At 43.0% G+C, this 19,991-nt stretch overlaps 1 protein-coding gene across 1 annotated transcript; it reads right to left on the bottom strand.

The window, feature by feature from the left end:
* Positions 1–894: 894 nt before the first annotated feature.
* LOC134339488 (protein PET100 homolog, mitochondrial) lies at positions 895–13,207 on the bottom strand. Its single transcript, XM_063036041.1, has 4 exons — positions 13,069–13,207; positions 10,594–10,680; positions 5,787–5,819; positions 895–2,114 (listed from the first exon to the last, which is right to left on the bottom strand). Exons 1-4 carry the CDS (start codon positions 13,096–13,098, stop codon positions 2,019–2,021), a joined length of 246 nt encoding a protein of 81 aa, XP_062892111.1. The 5' UTR covers positions 13,099–13,207; the 3' UTR covers positions 895–2,018.
* Between the last annotated feature and the right edge of the window lie 6,784 nt (positions 13,208–19,991).

Consider the following 19,991-nt stretch of genomic DNA (forward strand, 5'->3'; position numbering starts at 1 on the left):
CCTCATGCAAGGTTCCCAGAAGGATAATTTACAGGCTGAGGCTGTGGTAAAGAAGGCAAATGCAATGTTGGCATCTATTTCAAGGGCAATAGAATATAAAAGCAAGGAGATAATGCTGAAGCTTTATATTAGTCAGGCTGCACTTAGAGCACTGTCAACAGTTTTGAGCCCCATATCTCAGAAAGAATGTTGTCATTGGAAAGAGTGCAGAGGAGGTTCACAAGGATGATTCCGGGAATGAAGAGGTTAACATATGAGGTGCGTTTGGCAGTTTTGGGCCTGTACTCACTGGAATTTAGAAGAATGAGGGGGCATCTTATTGAAACCTACTGAATGTTGAAAGAACTAGATAGGGTGGATGTGGAGAGGATGTTTCCCATGCTGGGGGTATCCAGAACTAGAGGGCACAGCCTCAAAATTGAGGGGAGATCCTTTAGAACAGAGGTAAGGAGTAGTAAATCTGTGGAATGCTCTGCCACAGACTGTGGTGGACGCCAAGTCCTGGGTATATTTAAGGCGAAGTTGATAGCTTCCTGATCGGTCGGGGCATCAAAGGATATGGCGAGAAAGCAGGTGTATGGGGTTGAGTGGGATCTGGGATCAGGCTTGTTGGGTTGAATGTCTTAATTCTACTCCTATGTCTTATGATCTTACTTAGTTAATTTTTGTAATATATTTCTTATTGTAGTTTATAGTTTGTTTTTATGTATTGGGTACATACGGTCACAAAACAACAAATTTCATTACATATGTAGCCCCCTGGTAGGCCTCAAGCTCACTCAACTCGCTTTTGTCTAGGGGGAGCAGCCTTCGGCCCCGCCAAACTGGGTAATCAGTTTGTGTGGATGCTGTGTGATGTACCCCACCCCGCCAAATAACAGACAATGCACCATATGCATTAAATGATTACACTTTATAAATCTTACTGGAACTATGTAATTAATAGAGATAAAATATAAAAGGAAAATAAAAGGTGCCAAACTTATCAAAGTTCAACCACTTCGTGCACAACCGTTGGAGCTCAATTAACGGAGTCTTCTTTCCACCATTCGATCCCCTCTGACCACCTCGACCAAGGACGGTGGTCGACCAGATGCTCCACGAGTCTGTCTTCGTCTCCTCTCCTCGCCGAAGACCCTGGGCCTCGGACTCCCGCTCAGGGTTCGTCCCGCCGCCCAGCTTCCAGCATCGCGTCTCCTCTCTCTGCCCCCGTCTGCCTTCTGCCCCAAAACCCGCAAAAAACAATAGCTTACAGACACGAGAAAGAATAACATCTATCCCAATTGGTTCATTTAACCTCTTATCAATAATATAACCCAAACAAGCTGCGAAAGAGAAGCACTTTCTCAGCAGTTAACATAATAAAGAAGCCATTTTCATTAGCCTTAGCAGTAACATAAAAGAAGAAACCCCTTACACATATATCAATAAGATTAAATATCATTCTGATTCTCACTGGCAGGATCCATTGCTCTCCCCCCTAAGAGAAAGCATATGATATGGAACATATGCCTTTACTTTGAAACTAGAGGAATACTAGAAAACTTATAACTTTTAAGTATTGCAACACCTACCCGTTTTAGTCAAATTCAGACTTCTGCAGGAGTCGAATCTTGGTTGACAGAAACAATCAATTGAAAGCCCAGGTAAGTACAACAATGTCTTTATGTATTACCACAGGTCAGAAAATTGCCACACCACATTGCCAATGAGGCTACTGCACTAACGCAAATTCCACAAATGAAAAACCCGGCTGATCAAAAGCAAATATAAATACTCATTAGCCTCTGCAAATCACAAATGAAAATTTGTAAAACAGTTGTCTCCTGTATCACAATTATACTAAAGTAATTTTATTGGGTAAAAGATAACTTATGACTAAAATATATGGCAAGGTAATCAACAGCTGTTAAGGCTTCCCGGAAGGCAGAAAAAAAATAAGTTTACAAAGTTCCAGCACTTGGATTAATTGAAGATCTGTTAGAAAGTGCATCAACTTCTGCAGTATAGAATATGTTTTACTGATCCTGAACTTTCAGGGTTTCTGCATGATGTAAGAGTTTCTGTTCTCGCTTTTTCCTCATCCGTTCTTTGAAGTCTTCCAGTTCTTTTCGCTGTGATAAGAAACAAATTCCTGTCAGAAGCATTCTGAGGGTTAGCAGCACTTGGGTAGATGTAACGGCAAAAAAAATCCTCATGGATGATGATGTGGCAAATGTGGTTTTCACAACTTACAACTTATGCACTAATATAGTTTCCCTCAAAGCAATAATGCAATATCTCAGTAGCAAACAGCCTAACTTGGAGCATTTTGATTGCCATGGACCAGTTGGGCCAAAGGCCTGTTTCTGCATTGTATAGCTGGATGATTCTAATGTAAATCTCAGATTGAAAGTTCCTTCAGTGATAAACAGAAATGAATGATAGCCACTCTCCTCTCCTATCAGATACCTTCTTCTCAGCCCTTCACCTTGAACACCTATCACCTCTCAACTTCTCACTTCATCTGCCAGCTACTTACCTTCGCCCTGACCTGATCTCATCTATCACCTGCCACCTTGTACTCCTTCCCCTCCCCCCCACCTTCAAATTCTGGCCTCTTTCCTCTCCATAGATGCTGCCTGACCTTCTGCATTTTGTTTGCATTGCTCTGGATTTTCAGCATCTGCAGAATCTGTGTTCAAAAAATTATTTATATAATCGGTAACACATTCTTTGGCACTCTGAAACTTTATTTGGACAGCTGCCTATACCTTGTAAGGAGATACAGAGTATATTTACAATTTTCAGTTATTGAAAGAGCCTAATGTGTTGATAATAAGCAAATTAAAGAGCAATTTCCATCTTCCACGCTTCAAGGTGAACAATGTTCACCTGTTGATCTGGATTTTGTAGTGCGTGATGAAGTGAAAGTATCTGTCACTAACCCCACAGGTAACAGTTACAGAGATCCATCAGCACAGACTTCCCACTTTTCTATATTTGTTGGGTTCAAGTGCAGGCAAAGAGATTGCTGGTGGACAGGATCACTGCTGGCTAAGCACACTACCTTAGAATTTTCTCAGGAAGCCGAAAGAAAAACTCTCAACAATTACTTTTAAATATACTACAGAGCACGAAACAAGATTAGAAAACATGCAAAATTAAAGTAAGAACTGAAAGCAAATGTAAAAAGATTCTGAAATATTTTGTTGAGGGAATAATAAATCTGTGTATTTAATACTTTGTTTTTTTTTTAGCACAAGAGACTTTGTCAAAACTGAAATCTCAGTATGCCATTAAATATCCATTTTTATCTTATGCCATGGAATACATTTCCAGGGTACGGTACAGCAAGAATAATTTATAATTTTGTGACTCATTCAGATTTAGTTATTACCTAAGATAATGCTGAAAGAGGTAACAAAACTGCACAGCTTGTGTGGGTGCTGGGAACCACTGATAGTAAAGGCTGGTTTTCTGTGTTAAACTGCGCTGCTGTGGGAATCTTACAGTTTCACAGTATAATGATGGCAAAGCATGGCTTTGTATAGACTGTACTGATGAAGGGTCTCAGTCCAAAACATCATCTGTTTATTTCCCCTCCATAGATGCTGTCTGACCTGCTGAATTCCTCCAGCATTTTATATGTGTTACTTTGTATAGCCTCCTCAGTTTAGGGGGAAAAAGAGGAATTAACAAAAAAAAAAGGCACAGACTGTAATGTCCATAGCCTGAAAACAAATTTAAAAATCTTCAAGGTGTAGCCTTTATTTCAAACACTGACTACTTCTACCTCCTGGAAGACATCTAGAAGTACTTTACTTCCAATAAATTTCAAACTTGTTAATGTCCCAATCATCCACGTGTTATTAAGCCCCATAAGAATTTAAATTTCATTGACAAAGCAAAGCTCATCTACAAATAGAAGTTAGATTAGATTATGAGGACACTCAGTCCTCGTTTATTGTCATTTAGAAATGCATGCATTAAAAATGATACAATGTTCCTCCAGTATGATATCACAGAAACACAGGACAAACCAAGACTAAAACTGACAAAACCACATAATTATAACATATAGTTACAACGGTGCAAAGTAATACCGTAATTTGATAAAGAACAGACCATGGGCACAGTAAAATAAAAGTCTCAAAGTCCTGATACACCCATCGTCTCACGCAGACAGTAGAAGGGAGAAACTCTCCCTCCCATGAACCTCCAAGCGCCGCAAACTTGCCGATGCAGCACCATTGGAAGCACCCAACCGCAGCGGACTCTGAGTCCATCCGAAAACTTCGAGCCTCCGACCAGCCCTCCGACACTGAGCACCATCCTCTGCTGAGCGCTTCGACCCCGCCCCAGCCACCGAGCGAGAAGCAAAGCCGAGGACTCAGGGCCTTCCCCTCCGGAGATTCTGGATCACACAGTAGCGGCAGAGAAACAGGCATTTCAGAAGTTTCACCAGATGTTCCTCCGTGCTCTCACGTCTGTCTCCATCAAAACAGGATTGTGCACAGCACCCTACTTGACAGATAACAGACATCACCACCGGAGTGGCCGCTGCCAGCCGCGTCGCGCTGCCATCTTGTCCACCAGAAAAGCTAACTAATAACTAATATGAAACATTAATGGTGTTTCTCTTGTCCTTTCCCGGCAAATGTTGTTCAGTCAGCTGAGTATCATCAGCATTTTTGTTTTCATTTTCCCTTTTTTATGGCTACAGCTTTATGGCTTTGAAATCAAGGTTTGCTACACTGTCTCTGATTACTTCACAAATTTATAACACCTCATTTTCACTAATATGCTGCTTTCCCGACAGCATACAAAAACATTATGAATTATTAGACTCAAAGAGCACTACAGCACAGAAACAGGCCCTTCAGCCTATCTAGTACAGGCTGAACTGTTATTCTGCTTAGTCCCATCAACTCACACCTGGAATATAGCCCTCCAAATGCTTGAGGTATTTACCCAAACCTCTCTTAAATGTTGCAATCAAACCTACATCTACCATTTCTACATGTTTCAAACTTGCACCATCCTCTGACTGAAGAAGATCCCCCTCAGGTTCCCCTTAAATATTTAACCTTCCATCCTCAATCCATGACCATGAATTCTAGTGGGAAAAAGCATTGTTTGCATTCACTTTATCTATACCCCTCATAATTTTGTGTATCTTTCTCAACTGTCCCCTCATTCTCCTCTGCTCCAGGGAATAAGGTCCTAATCTTTCAACTATTCAACTTTTCCCTATAACTCCAGTTGTCAAGTCCCACCAACATCCTTGCAAACAACAGCTCATTCTGTTCAACGAAATATCTAAATGTAAGTGCAGACTAGTGGACCCTGAGACACATTACTACAAACCATTGAGATGACTAGCCTAGATACACAAAACAAAGAAAGGAATATGATATTTCAGATTAATTAGATAGAAATGGGTCATTAGATACTCCTGCAGAGAAACAAGACTAACATAACATGTTGAGGGTCTAATAACTCATTCCTACAAATTTTGATACTGAATGACAGATAGCTATAACACATTAAAAACTGAATCTGTAATTACGCCATGAATAAACTGCAGCAGTTTTGTAAATGCTAAAGGTTAATTGCGAACTCCAATATGAGATTTATTGAAAATATTCGTCCCTTGATATAAATACCAAAAATTCTTTGTAAAGAAGTGGATAAAAGAGTGTTTGGAGCAATGCACTTTAAGTGTTCCTGATTTACTTGTAACCAGTTACTTGCACAACAATGATCATTTTCTAACGTACAGATTCAGAACATTAGATACTTACATGCATCTCCTCTTCTGGAGGATAGATTTCTCTCTGGAAAAACAGAAATTGAGATCGGTGCTCTAAGAATATGGATGCAGTATTACAATGTGATTTTAAATAACAGTCTGAAATCTAAAGGATTCAAATATTCCATTGCTTTGCAAGGTAGAGTTATCTCATTCATTTTCAAGCTCTGGATATTGCTGCCATCCTGAAAAGCTGCAGTCCTTCTAGTGAACACATAAAAGTTGCTGGTGAACGCAGCAGGCCAGGCAGCATCTCTAGGAAGAGGTGCAGTCGACGTTTCAGGCCGAGACCCTTCGTCAGGACTAATTGAAGGAAGAGTGAGTAAGGGATTTGAAAGTTGGAGGGGGAGGGGGAGATCCAAAATGATAGGAGAAGACAGGAGGGGGAGGGATGGAGCCAAGAGCTGGACAGGTGATAGGCAAAAGGGATACAAGAGGATCATGGGACAGGAGGTCCGGGAAGAAAGACAAGGTGGGGGGGAACCCAGAGGATGGGCAAGGGGTATATTCAGAGGGAGAAAAAGGAGAGTGAGAGAAAGAATGTGTGTATAAGAATAAATAACGGATGGGGTACGAGGGGGAGGTGGGGCATTAGCGGAAGTTAGAGAAGTCGATGTTCATGCCATCAGGTTGGAGGCTACCCAGACGGAATATAAGGTGTTGATCCTCCAACCTGAGTGTGGCTTCATCTTTACAGTAGAGGAGGCTGTGGATAGACATGTCAGAATGGGAATGGGATGTGGAATTGAAATGTGTGGCCACTGGGAGATCCTGCTTTCTCTGGCGGACAGAGCGTAGGTGTTCAGCAAAGCGGTCTCCCAATCTGCGTCGGGTCTCGCCAATATATAAAAGGCCACATCGGGAGCACCGGACGCAGTATATCACCCCAGCCGACTCACAGGTGAAGTGTTGCCTCACCTGGAAGGACTGTTTGGGGCCCTGAATGGTGGTAAGGGAGGAAGTGTAAGGGCATGTGTAGCACTTGTTCCGCTTACACGGATAAGTGCCAGGAGGGAGATCAGTGGGGAGGGATGGGGGGGACGAATGGACAAGGGAGTTGCATAGGGAGCGATACATCGGGAGCACCGGACGCAGTATATCACCCCAGCCGACTCACAGGTGAAGTGTTGCCTCACCTGGAAGGACTGTTTGGGGCCCTGAATGGTGGTAAGGCATTTTATATATTGGCGAGACCCGACGCAGACTGGGAGTCCGCTTTGCTGAACACCTACGCTCTGTCCGCCAGAGAAAGCAGGATCTCCCAGTGGCCACACATTTTAATTCCACATCCCATTTCCATTCTGACATGTCTATCCACGGCCTCCTCTACTGTAAAGATGAAGCCACACTCAGGTTAGAGGAACAACATCTTATATTCCGTCTGGGTAGCCTCCAACCTGATGGTATGAACATCGACTTCTCTAACTTCCGCTAATGCCCCACCTCCCCCTCGTACCCCATCTGTTATTTATTTTTAAACACACATTCTTTCTCTCACTCTCCTTTTTCTCCCTCTGTCCCTCTGAATATACCCCTTGCCCATCCTCTGGGTCACCCCCCCCCGTCTTTCTTCCCGGACCTCCTGTCCCATGATCCTCTCGTATCCCTTTTGCCAATCACCTGTCCAGCTCTTGGCTCCATCCCTCCCCCTCCTGTCTTCTCCTATCATTTTGGATCTCCCCCTCCCCCTCCCACTTTCAAATCCCTTACTCATTCTTCCTTCAGTTAGTCCTGACGAAGGGTCTCAGCCTGAAACGTCGACTGCACCTCTTCCTAGAGATGCTGCCTGGCCTGCTGCGTTCACCAGCAACTTTTATGTGTGTTGCTTGAATTTCCAGCATCTGCAGAATTCCTGTTGTTTGTCCTTCTAGTGGAAGTACTTCTACAAGTGCCACTGGGGAGGGAGTCCCTGTACTCAGATTCAGCGAATCTGAAAGAGTCAGCACAATGGCATTGTAGTGTGCGGTTAGCTTAACAATTTACAGGACCAGCAATCTGGGTTCAATTACTCCCTGTTGAATTAGACTACTTAATTATTATTTTCTTTATACTTAATTGCCTGCTTGTATTTTATATAACTATTTGTATACATATAACTGTTTAGGATGCTTCGTAGTGGTCACAGTATGTATATGCAATTGTTCAGTGTGCCCTCTAGTGGTTGCATATGTATGATACTGGGAGTTGATCTTTGTATTGCATTATTCGAATAGGGGCAATCTGATTGGTCAACTCTTACCTACAAATTCTCTTATCTAAGGTATAAAAAGAGCTGACTATGTTGTGTCGCCATCTTTGTTTCTTCTCTCCCTTCCCCTTCTTGACCTCTGTCATTGTCCATTTTCAATTCTTTGTTCTATTAGTGCTTAATAAAACAACTGTGAAGCAACAAGCTTTATGCCTCTTTCTTGACTTCTGAAAGAACTTTGGATTAAAAATACCAGAATCCAACACGACGCTGTCTGTAAGGAATTTGTAATCGCGTGTGTTTCTCTGGGTGCTCCAGTTTCCTCCCACATTCCAAAGACATCTGGATTATGGTTACTGAGTTGTCGGTATACTGTGTTGGTGCTGGAACACTGGCAGCACAATCCTTGCTGATTTGAGTTGACGCAAATAACATACTTCACCATACGTTTTGATGTGTATGTAAGAAATAAATCTAATCTTTATGAAGCATTTCCAAGTCAAGATGATGTGCCAACGCCATCAAAAGGTTGTAGTGAATGAGGGAGAAGTATAAGTGATCAACACCCTTCATCGGGACTGGAAAGTAACAGGGGAAAGAGCCAGCATAAAAAGTTGGGGAGAAGGGAGCAAAGAGCTCGGGTGATAGGCAGAGAATGGGAATGACGTAAAAAGCTGTGAGGTGATCAGTGGAAGTGAGAAAAGACTGAAGAAGATGGAATTGAATAGGAGAGGTCAGCGGAGAATGGAATAACGGGAAGGAAATGAGGAAGAGAATCAGTAGGACGATTGTGTGGGTGATGGTCAGATCAAGAGGGTGACGGAGGGGAATGTGAGGGAGGCTAGTGGGATAAGGAAATAAAAAGGGATAGCAGGGAGTGGTTACTGGAAATACAAAGTGATTTTTTGTTTTGTAACTTCTTTATTTAGATGCTTAGTTGCAGATTTTTGTCCCTAAATCTCAAACTCTTACCCCTCTTTCAAAGGGACTTGATTTCATGTTTGGCTACTAGTTTTAGGGACTCTTTAGATAGTGTCAACTGCTTTATTCACTGATGGTATGTAGTGTTTATTTTCCCTCTTTAAGTGCCCCTCAGCAAATGGCAATGAATCACCTGCTCTGACTGTTGAAACTGCATGATGTAACTGGATTGGAAATTCTAGGACCTGGACTTAATGGCAATGAATGAAGAGCACATATCTCCAGTTCTGTACACTGAGGCTGTCTACAAGAAGGGTCAGAGCCATCTCTATTTCCTGAGGAGACTGAGGTCCTTTAACATCTGCCGGACGATGCTGAGTATGTTCTACAAGTCTGTGGTGGCCAGTGCTATCATGTTTGCTGTTGTGTGCTGTGACAGCAGGCTGAGGGTAGCAGACACCAACAGAATCAACAAACTCATTTGTAAGGCCAGTGATGTTGTGGGGTTGGAACTGGACTCTCTGACGGTGGTGTCTGAAAAGAGGATGCTGTCCAAGTTGCAAGCCATCTTGGTCAGTGTCTCCCATCCACTACATACTGTATTGGTTGGGCATAGGAGTACATTCAGCCAGAGACTCATTCCACCAAGATGCAACACAGAGCGTCATAGGAAGTCATTCCTGCCTGTGGCCATCAAACTTTACAACTCCTCCCTTGGAGGGTCAGACACCCTGAGTCAATAGGCGGTCGTGGACTTATTTCATAATTTACTGGCATAATTTACATATTACTATTTAACTATTTATGGTTCTATTATTATTTATTATTTATGGTGTAACTGTAACGAAAACCAATTTCCCCCGGGATCAATAAAGTATGACTATGACTGTGTATAGTATGCAGCTCAGAGAAGAACCAATAGATGGTGGTAGTCCTATGAGCCTGCTTTCTTGGTAAGTTTGGTACAGCTGTTGTAACGGCCTTGGCAAGTAATCACCATGAAGTTGTGGATGTAACAATCTGCAGTCATGGTGTAACTGTGATAAATGTTCATTATTTTTATTTTGGGATACAGCTTGGCAACAAACCTTTGTAGTCCAATGAACCCGCACCACCCAATTACACCTATGTGAACAATTAACCTACTAACCAGTACGTCTCTGGAATGTGGGAGGAAACCACAGCATCTGGAGATTCTTTCAAGAATGGAAAAAAACGTTCAAAGGTTGTGCAGCACTTGAAAGTCAGCTTGCACTTTGTTATTTTTTTATTTCCTTCAACAAGTAAATAATGAATCAAATTGGTAATCACATTTCAAATAAAGTGAATGAATGTTTAGGGTGATGAATAATTTGTCTGATTACATGCCAGTGTAATAACTTTGAATATCTTCCTGTGTTAGAGAAACAGCATACAAGATAGATGTTTTTGCTGTAGCTTGTTGTTTTACCAGATAGATCTTTGGGTTGTTTCTAGCTGTAGCATTAACATTTATCATTTGTCATCTTTGTAACCAAGAAACTCCTTGGCTTACAGCTCTAATAGGATAGGATCTACAATGTTAACATGCATTCTACCAAGGGGAAATGTTAATACAGAACCTATATGGCAGCTTATTGAACTTCTGCATCCTGTTCCTGTATATACTATCTTGTGAACAGTTATAAAATGTATCTTGTAACTCACTGACCTTTCTTTTGACCACATATTCCTCAAAGTATTCTGCTTGATTTGAGACCCAAAATACTGCCACAGGGAATGACAGATAAAGGCACATCTGAAGTAAAAATAAAACAGCATAATTAGATAAACTGGTGCAGATTGAATTAAACATTTAAAATCACTGACAATTGTAAAAATAACCATAGATTCCTGTCCTCAAAGCCTCACTCTGGTGTTTAAGAAATCAACAATAGCTTTACACAATACATGAGCAAGTGCAATTGAAGCAGGAATAGGTCACCTGGCCCCCTGACATTCAATATGGCCTTGACTGATGTACTCCAGGCCTCAATTCCTCCTCTGCGTCATATCCCCATTGCCTTCAGTTTGATAATCTTTTAAAAATGCATCTACCTCCATATCACCATACCCTGAGATTCATTTTCTTGCAGGCATTCACAGTAGAACAAAGAAATACAACAGTCAATTAAATATTACACACAAAGACAGATAAACAACCAGTCTGCAAAAGAATACAAACTGCCCAATTATAATACAATAATAAATATGTTGGTTATCTGCCCTCTACTTTCAGTCCAGATTGAGTCTTAACCCAAAATATCAACTGTCTATTTCCCTCCAATTCTTGTTGCCTGACCTGTTGAGTTCTTTCAAACCTCTCTACATCACTCTCGCCCTGTACATCACAGCAGCCCCAGCTCCTTCATCTCCCCTATATGCCAGGCATAGAAAGACATGACTGCAGAGATAATAAGGAACAACCTGTAGATGCGGTGGCATTTGGAATGTCAGAAGGGTTTGGATAAAATTGCACACAGGGCACTGGTGAACAAGTGTATGACTTTGGGGGTTAATATACTACAATAAATTGGTAGTTAACTACTAGAACTGCAGGGCTGTGCTCTAAATTTTCAGACCTTACATCCTCCCTTGTCAAGTTTATCCAGTCCCATTGCAATTTTATAGTTTTCCAGAAGACCGCTCCGATTCTTCTATACTCCAGTGAATACAAATCCAATTAACCCCTTCCTGGTGTCCAGGAGCCTGTACAGTATTCTTTGTTGCACTTCTTTAATGGCAAGAGCATCCTTGCTGCATAGGTGAGCCTGGTATGCGCCACGGCCTGTTCCAGAGAGACTGCTCCTGTGCTGTGCCTTTCTATCTTCTATGTTTATTGCCTGATCATGATTATCAATTGAATTACTTAGTCTAGGCCACCAGAGTGACTGCAACTGGTTAAACTTATCTTCAAAAGGGCTCACTAAGATCACCAATAAGCACCTTAGCAATGACAATAAAGGACCTGGATCCGGATCTGATTATTGGTTGATAGAGGAAGTTTAGCCACTTCTATGAGAAGGCTTGTTGGCCTTCGATTGGTTCTGATAGCCCTACAGTAGATGACATAGACTGAGTAGACAGCCAGTATTTTGCTCACAGTGTTGAAATGCTTAGTGTTAGACAGCATGTATTTAAGGCAAGAGCAGTTATGCCCAAAAGAGATGGGTCTGGTAAGTTTTGTTTTACACAGGAAGTGGCGGGTGCCCGGAATGCTTTGCCAGGGCTGTTGGTGGAGGCAGATACAACAGAGGTGTTTAACAGACTGTTAGATAGGCATATCAATGTGCAGTGAATGAAGGGACATGGACCTTGTGTTAGGCAGATGGGATTAGTTTAGTTTGACATTTAATTAGTTCAGCACAACATTATGTGCCCAAGGGCCTGTGCTGTTTTAGTAAATTAGTTTATTATTGTCATATACAGTGGAAAAGCTTTGTCTTGCATGCCATCCATATGGATCATTTCATTGCATCGAGGTTGTGCGAGGGAAAAGCAATAACAGAATGCAAAATAAAGTGTTACAGTTACAGAGGAAATGCAATGCAGACAAAAAATATCCTGTGCAAGGCCACTGAGAAGGCAGATTTTTTAAAAATTATTTATCGTACTGGTGGACTATTCTCCATGTCTTATGAGGAAAAGTTAAGTGACCATTGTGCTCATTGCCAGATCTCAAAAGGATAGGTGGTCATGGTCATGTCACAACAGAAACTGTAGTGAGAAATTAAGTAGGTTTTTAATAACACGGTTTTATCAAGGATCACAGTGTGACTCACACTGAGTGGTAATCGATTTATTGATATACGTGTACCAAGGTACAGTGAAAAAATAGATTTGCATGCCATTCATACAGATCAATTCATTACACAATGTATTTGGGTAGCTCAAACGAAAAGTAATAACAGAATGCAGAATAAAATGTTACATTTGCATCTCCCTCCCCGAATACTAACGCCCAGCATCTTGCGCACACCAGCTCGGAGCCCGGAGTGACCCCACTGCCCCAGCTCAGGATTAATCCTGTGGCTGATTAACCTCCTGCCCCCTCAGAGCTGGTTTTCAGTTTCTCCGAAGGCCGACAGCCCCCTCCCGCTCGGCTATAACACCCCGCCTCGTTTATCTCCCCCAAACTGGTAGTTACCCGGAATATTTCCAGCCTCACTCCTCCCATCTTCCGTCCTCTCAATGTCGACGGGTGGAACAATAAAAACCGTTGCCATTGGCTGTGAACCACGGCCAGTCAGCACTCCCGATTCACGGCGGCCTCCGATAGGCTTGGCCCTTGCGCCGGTAGCTATGGCGACCGAGGCCTCGCCTCTTAACGGCGGGGAGGAAGGGAAGCGAGCGGTGACCTTCCGGCCAAACAATCACTAAAAGTCAAGGGCGTAAATGTAGTGGCGTTCTTGCACAAAGGAGAGGCGAAAGTCATAATTAAAAGCATAATCAATCTTTATGGCAACTGTAATGTAATGGCCAACTTTTCCTGTATTCGTATCCAAAAATCATTCTCAGTCTCATCTCTCCTTTGCAACCCTCTGCTGCGTGCAGATACCTTGGAGCTCAATCCTAATCCTGGTGGATTGGACCCACCACTGCCAGTCACCCCATTTGTTGGATCCCAAACCTCTGCTAATATAGCTATTTGTCCATATGATGCCACCCTTGGGATGCTCTGGTGGTGTACGTTCTTCTGTTGCCTATGACAGTGTGAGAGAGTGCATAGGAAGAGAAGGCAAAGCTCTGATCTCTGTTGGGTCTGTGCAATACCCTGTGTGTGTATTGCTGGTGATCAGTATGGCCGCCGGAACTGTTAAACTTAGTCAAACACAGGATGTGGATGTCGCTGTCAGTGCTACTGTTTATTGTCCATCCCAACTAGGATGTAATAAAAAGTAGACGTAGACTCACATATAGTCAGAAGGGTATGGATGACAGAATTCCTTCTCTGAGGGATGTTAGTGAACTAGATGGGGTTTTTAAATAGCAGTCTTGTTCTCTTGTGTTGTTGTGGGTGCCATGGCAGCATAGCTGTTAGCTTGACGCAATTACAGCTTGGGTCTTCGGAGTTCAAAATTCAGTCCCAGTAAGGGGTATGTCCTCCCTGTGAAATGTGTGGGTTTTCTCCGGATCCCCCCGTTTCCTCCCACTGCCCAAAGACATACCGGATAGGTTAATTGGTCATTGTAAATTGTCCTGTGCAGACATCCCACCCTGCAAAAACTCATTTCAGGGAGATAGCACCATCAATTTGCGGGAGACTCCCGGAACTTCCGGGAGAGGTGGGATGTCTGCAATAGAGTAGCTCCTTAGCAGCCAGCCAGCGAGTTTAAATAACGTTAGCTATACTAATGAACGAACGACACCTGTTAAACTCACCTCAACATGTCTTTTACAGTCTTAACCCACCATGGGCAATAGAAAAGTCACTGTTGCAAACAGTGCAGCGAGCAACACTGTCATTACTTTGACCCCTATTAGTCAGGGGTACACTTTAGTGTAGTCTAGGATGACGTACATTTAATATTTTCTTTTTTTGGAACTCTCTCCCATAGCGCTCTCTCTCTCTCTCTCTGTCTCTCTCGCGCGCGCTCTCACGCTCGCTCTCGTGGTCGATCTCGCGCGCACTCTCATGCTTTCTCGTGGTCGCTCTCACACTCGCTCTCGTGGTCTCTCTTGCGCTGTCTCTCGTGGTCTCTCTCGCGCGCGCTTTCACACTCGCTGTGGTCTCGTGGTCGCTCTCGCGCGCACTCATGCTCTCTCGTGGTCGCTCTCATACTCGCTCTCGTGGTCTCGCGCGCGCTTTCACACTCGCTGTTGTGGTCTCGTGGTCGCTCTTGGGCGCGCTCTCACGCTCGCTCTCTCTCGCCCTTGTGGTCCCTCTCACGCTCTCGCTCGCTCGCTCTCAAATAATAGATTTCCGTGATATTGTATATAATTTGCGGGCATCAGGGAGCCACTATTTAATATGTGGGAGACTCCCGGAACTTCGGGAGGAGTGGGATGTCTGCCTGTGATTAAGTTGGGTTAAATCGGGTTGCTGGGCAGGGCAGCTCAAATGGCTTCTGTGCTGTATCTCTAAATAAAAAAATTAATTACTTTTTAAAATACATTCAGATCCAAATACATTATTTATAATTTATTTTATTTTAATTAGAATAGCATCAATTGACATTGAATATTTTTCCTTCTAATGTTGCCAGGCTGTGCCTCAAAGTTTCCTCATCCAATTGGCACTGTGCCAAGCATCCATATGCCAAGCTGAGGTGGCAGAAGGGTGCGTCAGACCAGGACCGTGTCATGGCCGTTGAAGAGGACAAAGCAGTAGCAGCATGGCTAGCAAGGAGTAACTATCTGACCAAGACCTCACATCACACAGACATCACGGTGATGTGAGAGCCCACTCAAAACCTTGGTGCCTGCTCGTGCGGCCCTGCAGTTGCTCCCACCCCACCATCCCTAAAGTTCACCGCAGCGACCCCTCTTCTGCTTGTGAAAGTTGGTGAGCCTCATGATGGTGGAAGGGTTGGTGATGATCGGTCTTGCAACCAAATGCACCAGATGGCGATGGAATATGGAATCCTTAGTGGGTGATTATTGAAATAACACCTCCAAACGTCGCCCAACCAGAGGAATAGAGTGAATTCCATGGAGAAGTGAAAGGAAATTATTTAAATGAAGTGATGGTTAAACTTAGCCCCAGTTTCTTTGTTTCTGAATAAAGGCTACAGTGAAGTAATAGGCCATTCAGCCCATCTGGTCCTTGCTGTGCCTGTGCTTGTTTTTCCCCACTGTATCTATCTCCACTGGTAGAAGCTTCTAATCCTTCCTGCTTTCTCCCCATTTTTCTTCTTAAATATCTTTATGCTACTTCCTCAACTCTTGATCACAACACATGGGAGTACTGTGTGTGCAGGGACAGAACCCACTCCCCAGCAGTAATCATGTTGAGGACGAGCATGTGAGCATAATACGCATACCCATTGCAGCCCTTCAGAACAGTTGATTTTACGTTCCCCCACATAACCTCCTTGGAGTGAGTTCATGTTTTCAGGGGAAGAGCTTATCATTTGTAACCCCCGGGGAAAGGTTTCACTGCTAATGTAATGGTGTTTCTGTAGCAGCAGTGTTTGGGTTATGGCTAGAGATAACGGGGACTTTGGAATGTGCGCTATCCAATGAAGGGAGTGTTTTCTTGTTTGAGTGCCTGAGAACGAGGTGATCTGAGCCTTTTGTTCAGCAGAAGATAGAGAGAGAAGATGCCAGAAAGGAGAGGTCGCAGACACCCGAAAGGAGTGGGCTTGGAGTGGGGCCGGGAGGGGATAAAGCCCGGGGAAATCGATGGAGGATCAATGGAAGGGAAACCGTGAGCTCCAATGACTGTTTCATTAAAATGGGCCCTTTTAGTCTTTCTTTACTAACCCCTTAGTCAAATTAAGAATTATAAAGATATATCGTTTAATTGCATATGCTGTACTGGTTGTTATTTTGTGGTACTAATTTGTAACAGGGTAACACATCACACAGCATCTACCCCAAACAGGGCACCTCAGATTTCACACATTTGGCTAGAGACGGTCTTCCCTAGACTAATATCACCAGCCGAACCTGGGGGGGGGGTACACATAGATTCCTCACCCTTCCCTCATTTTTGGAGGTCAAGTCATTAGGTATATTTAAAGCTGAGGTCAATAAGTTCTTGGTTAGTCAGGGGGTCAAAGGTTATGGGGAGAATGCAGGAGAAAGGGCTTGAAAGGGATAATAAATCAGTCATGATGGAATGGCAGAGCAAACTCGATGAGACAAATGGCCCAATTCTGCTCCTTTGCCTTGTGGTCTCTTTATAGGATTCCTTAAAAGTTGGGATAAGGAAAAGAAAGGACTAAAATTCGGAGGCTGGTGGGAGCTCATCTGAGAGATGGCCATCATTGGAGGGTAGAAGTTATACTTACATGTTTCGTATTGGACATACTAGGTTAAATAACTCCTTATTCAGAATGAAGATGCATTTCTAAGGAGTGCGCTTGTTAAGAAACAGTGCCGCATATATTGTTTAAATGTTAAATTGAGATCTTTGGGACAGACTGTTTAAAATGAATAGTTCGTTAGGTTATCACAGCCATTGTAATTTTTATTTATTTATTTACTTAACTCTTACATCCATCCTGTTAGATTCTGCAAGAAGTTGCAGAACCTGGGCCTTTTGTACCTCTCTCTGCAATTGGATCCTCAACTTCCTAACCAGAAGACCACAATCTGTGCAGATTGGTGGTAACATATCCTCATCGCTGACGATCAATACTGGTGCACCTCAGGGGTGTGTGCTTAGCCCACTGCTCTACTCTCTATATACACATGACTGTGTGGCTAGGCATAGCTCAAATACCATCTATAAATCTGCTGATGATACAACCATTGTTGGTAGAATCTCAGGTGGTGATGAGAGGGTGTACAGGAGTGAGATATGCCAACTAGTGGAGTGGTGCTGCAGCAACAACCTGGCACTCAACGTCAGCAAGACGAAAGAGCTGATTGTGGACATCAGGAAGGGTAAGACGAAGGAACACAATCCTCACTGAGGGATCAGAAGTGGAGAGAGTGAGCAGTTTCAAGTTCCTAGGTGTCAGGATCTCTGAGATCTAACCTGGTCCCAACATATCGATGCAGTTATAAAGAAGGCAAGACACTGGCTATACTTCATTAGGAGTTTGAAGAGATTTGGTATGTCAACAAGTACACTGGAAAACTTCTATAGATGTACTGTGGAGAGCATTCTGACGGGCTGCGTCACTGTCCGGTATGGAGGGGCTACTGCACAGGATGAAAAGAAGCTGCAGAGGGTTGTAAATTTAGTCAGCTCCATCTTGGGTACTAGCCTGCAAAGTACCCAGGACATCTTCAAGGGCCGTGTCTCAGAAAGGCTGCGTTCATTATTAAGGACCTCCAGCACCCAGGGCATGCCCTTTTCTCACTGTTACCATCAGGTAGGAGATACAGAAGCCTGAAGGCACACATTCAGCGATTCAGGAACAGCTTCTTCCCCTCTGCCATCCAATTCCTAAATGGACATTAAACCCTTGAACACTACCTCAGTTTTTTTTAATATATATTATTTCTGTTTTTTTTGCATGATTTTTAATCTATTCAATATATGTATACTGTAATAGATTTATGTATTTATTTATTTATTATTTCATTTTTTCCCCCTTCTTTATTATGTATTGTATTGAACTGCTGCTGCTAAGTTAACAAATTTCATACACATGCTGGTGATAATAAACCTAATTCTGATTCTGATCCCACAATGTGAGGGAGTAAAAGTCTTTGCATTATGGCTCCATTGCAGTCATATAAAATTATATATAATTTATATGAGTGTATTTTACTTTCTGAAAGACATTGGACTTTTTGATATTATTTGAGATTTTGTTTGGGGAGGAATTAAAGAGGGTGTGCTTCCTGTTTCTTTGCTCCACACCACTGCTCAGTAGGTGGCGGCAATTCGCCTTACGTTTGTCTCCCAACCATCATTAGAGTTATAGAAGAAGAATGCTGGCAGCAGCAGGTCAGGCTGCATCTGTGAAGAGAGGAGCACACTTCGTTCTTTATGGAGACATCAGAGACTGCTTATCCGGGAATGTCGAGCAAAGATTCAGGAGCGTTTAATGTCATTTCCAGTTCACATGTGTAAAGGAGAATGAAATAATTGTTACTCCCGACCTGGTGCAGCACAAAAAAAACACAGTAAGATAAAGAACACCATTATAAAATTAATACAAGAAAAATAAATACACAGATAGCTTATATACATAGACTGATTGTATGCACTGGAGTGTCTGTACATAAGGTGACTGACAAGAAATGATAAAGTAGTGGTGGTGAGGTGATGAGCGGGTGGAGGTGATGATCACTCTTACTACTTGGGGGGAACTAACTGCTTATGAGTCTGGTGGTCTTGTTGTGGTTGCTATAGAGCCTCTCCCTGATGGGAGTGGGACAAGCTGACCACGAGCAGGGTGTGTGGGATCCTTCATATGTTACTGGCCCTTTTTCTGCCCTTTCTGTATGTATGTCCTTATGGCGGGTCGGCTGGTGCTGGTGATACCTTGAGCAGTTTTGACTACCCATTGTAGAGCCTTCCTGTCCGCCGCAGTGTAGTTTCCTTACCATGCAGTGATGCAGCATGTTAGGATGCTCTCTAATGCCCATCTGTGGAATGACATGAGTATAGATGTTCAAAGTTCAGCTTTCTTCAGCCTCATCAGAAAGTAGAGGCATTGGTGAGCTTTCCTGATTGTATATAATGTGTTCTGGGACCATGAGAGGTTGTGTGTGATGTACACTGCCAATACATTGGCTCCTTCGTAGAGAGAGTTAAGTGCACCGGTTTCCTGGGAGTTCACATCACAGATGACCCCACCTGATCCTTTAACGTCACCACCCTGAACAAGAAGGCACAGTAGTGCCTCCACCTCCTAGGAAGATTGAGGCAAGCAAGGCCCCCGCCCCCATCTTCACTGCATTTTACAGGAGCACCATTGAGAGCATCCTGACAGGTTGTATCTTCATCTGGTATGGGAGCAGTCAAGCATCAGACCAGAAGTCCCTACAAAGGTTTGTGAGAATGGCTGATAGGATCATAAGGGTCTCCCTACCATCCATGGGGGACATTTATCGGGAGCGCTGAATGTGCAGGGTCCTTTGCATTATTAAGGGTCCATCCCACCCATCCATCCAGCATCCTCTTTGACTTTCTACCATCAGGCAAGAGACCCTGATGCATAAAAACAAGAACGGTCAGGATGAGAACAGTTTCTTCCCCCAGGCTATTAGGCTTCTGGACTCCCTACCGCATTGTATTCAAAGTATCACTGGTAATCTGTTTCATACCTTACAATACTTAATATTAATGCACTTTAGTTTGAAATTTATGTGTGATTCATCTATAGATTTTATCCCTACCTTCAGAAGTAAGCGTATGTTATGTGTACTACAGTGCTTTACTCCCTGGTTCGAAGAAACATTGTTTCATTTCTATAAAGATTTTATTGTTATGTATGTTATATC

Source organism: Mobula hypostoma, chromosome 29, assembly GCF_963921235.1.
Source record: "Mobula hypostoma chromosome 29, sMobHyp1.1, whole genome shotgun sequence".
Classification (NCBI taxonomy): domain Eukaryota; kingdom Metazoa; phylum Chordata; class Chondrichthyes; order Myliobatiformes; family Myliobatidae; genus Mobula; species Mobula hypostoma.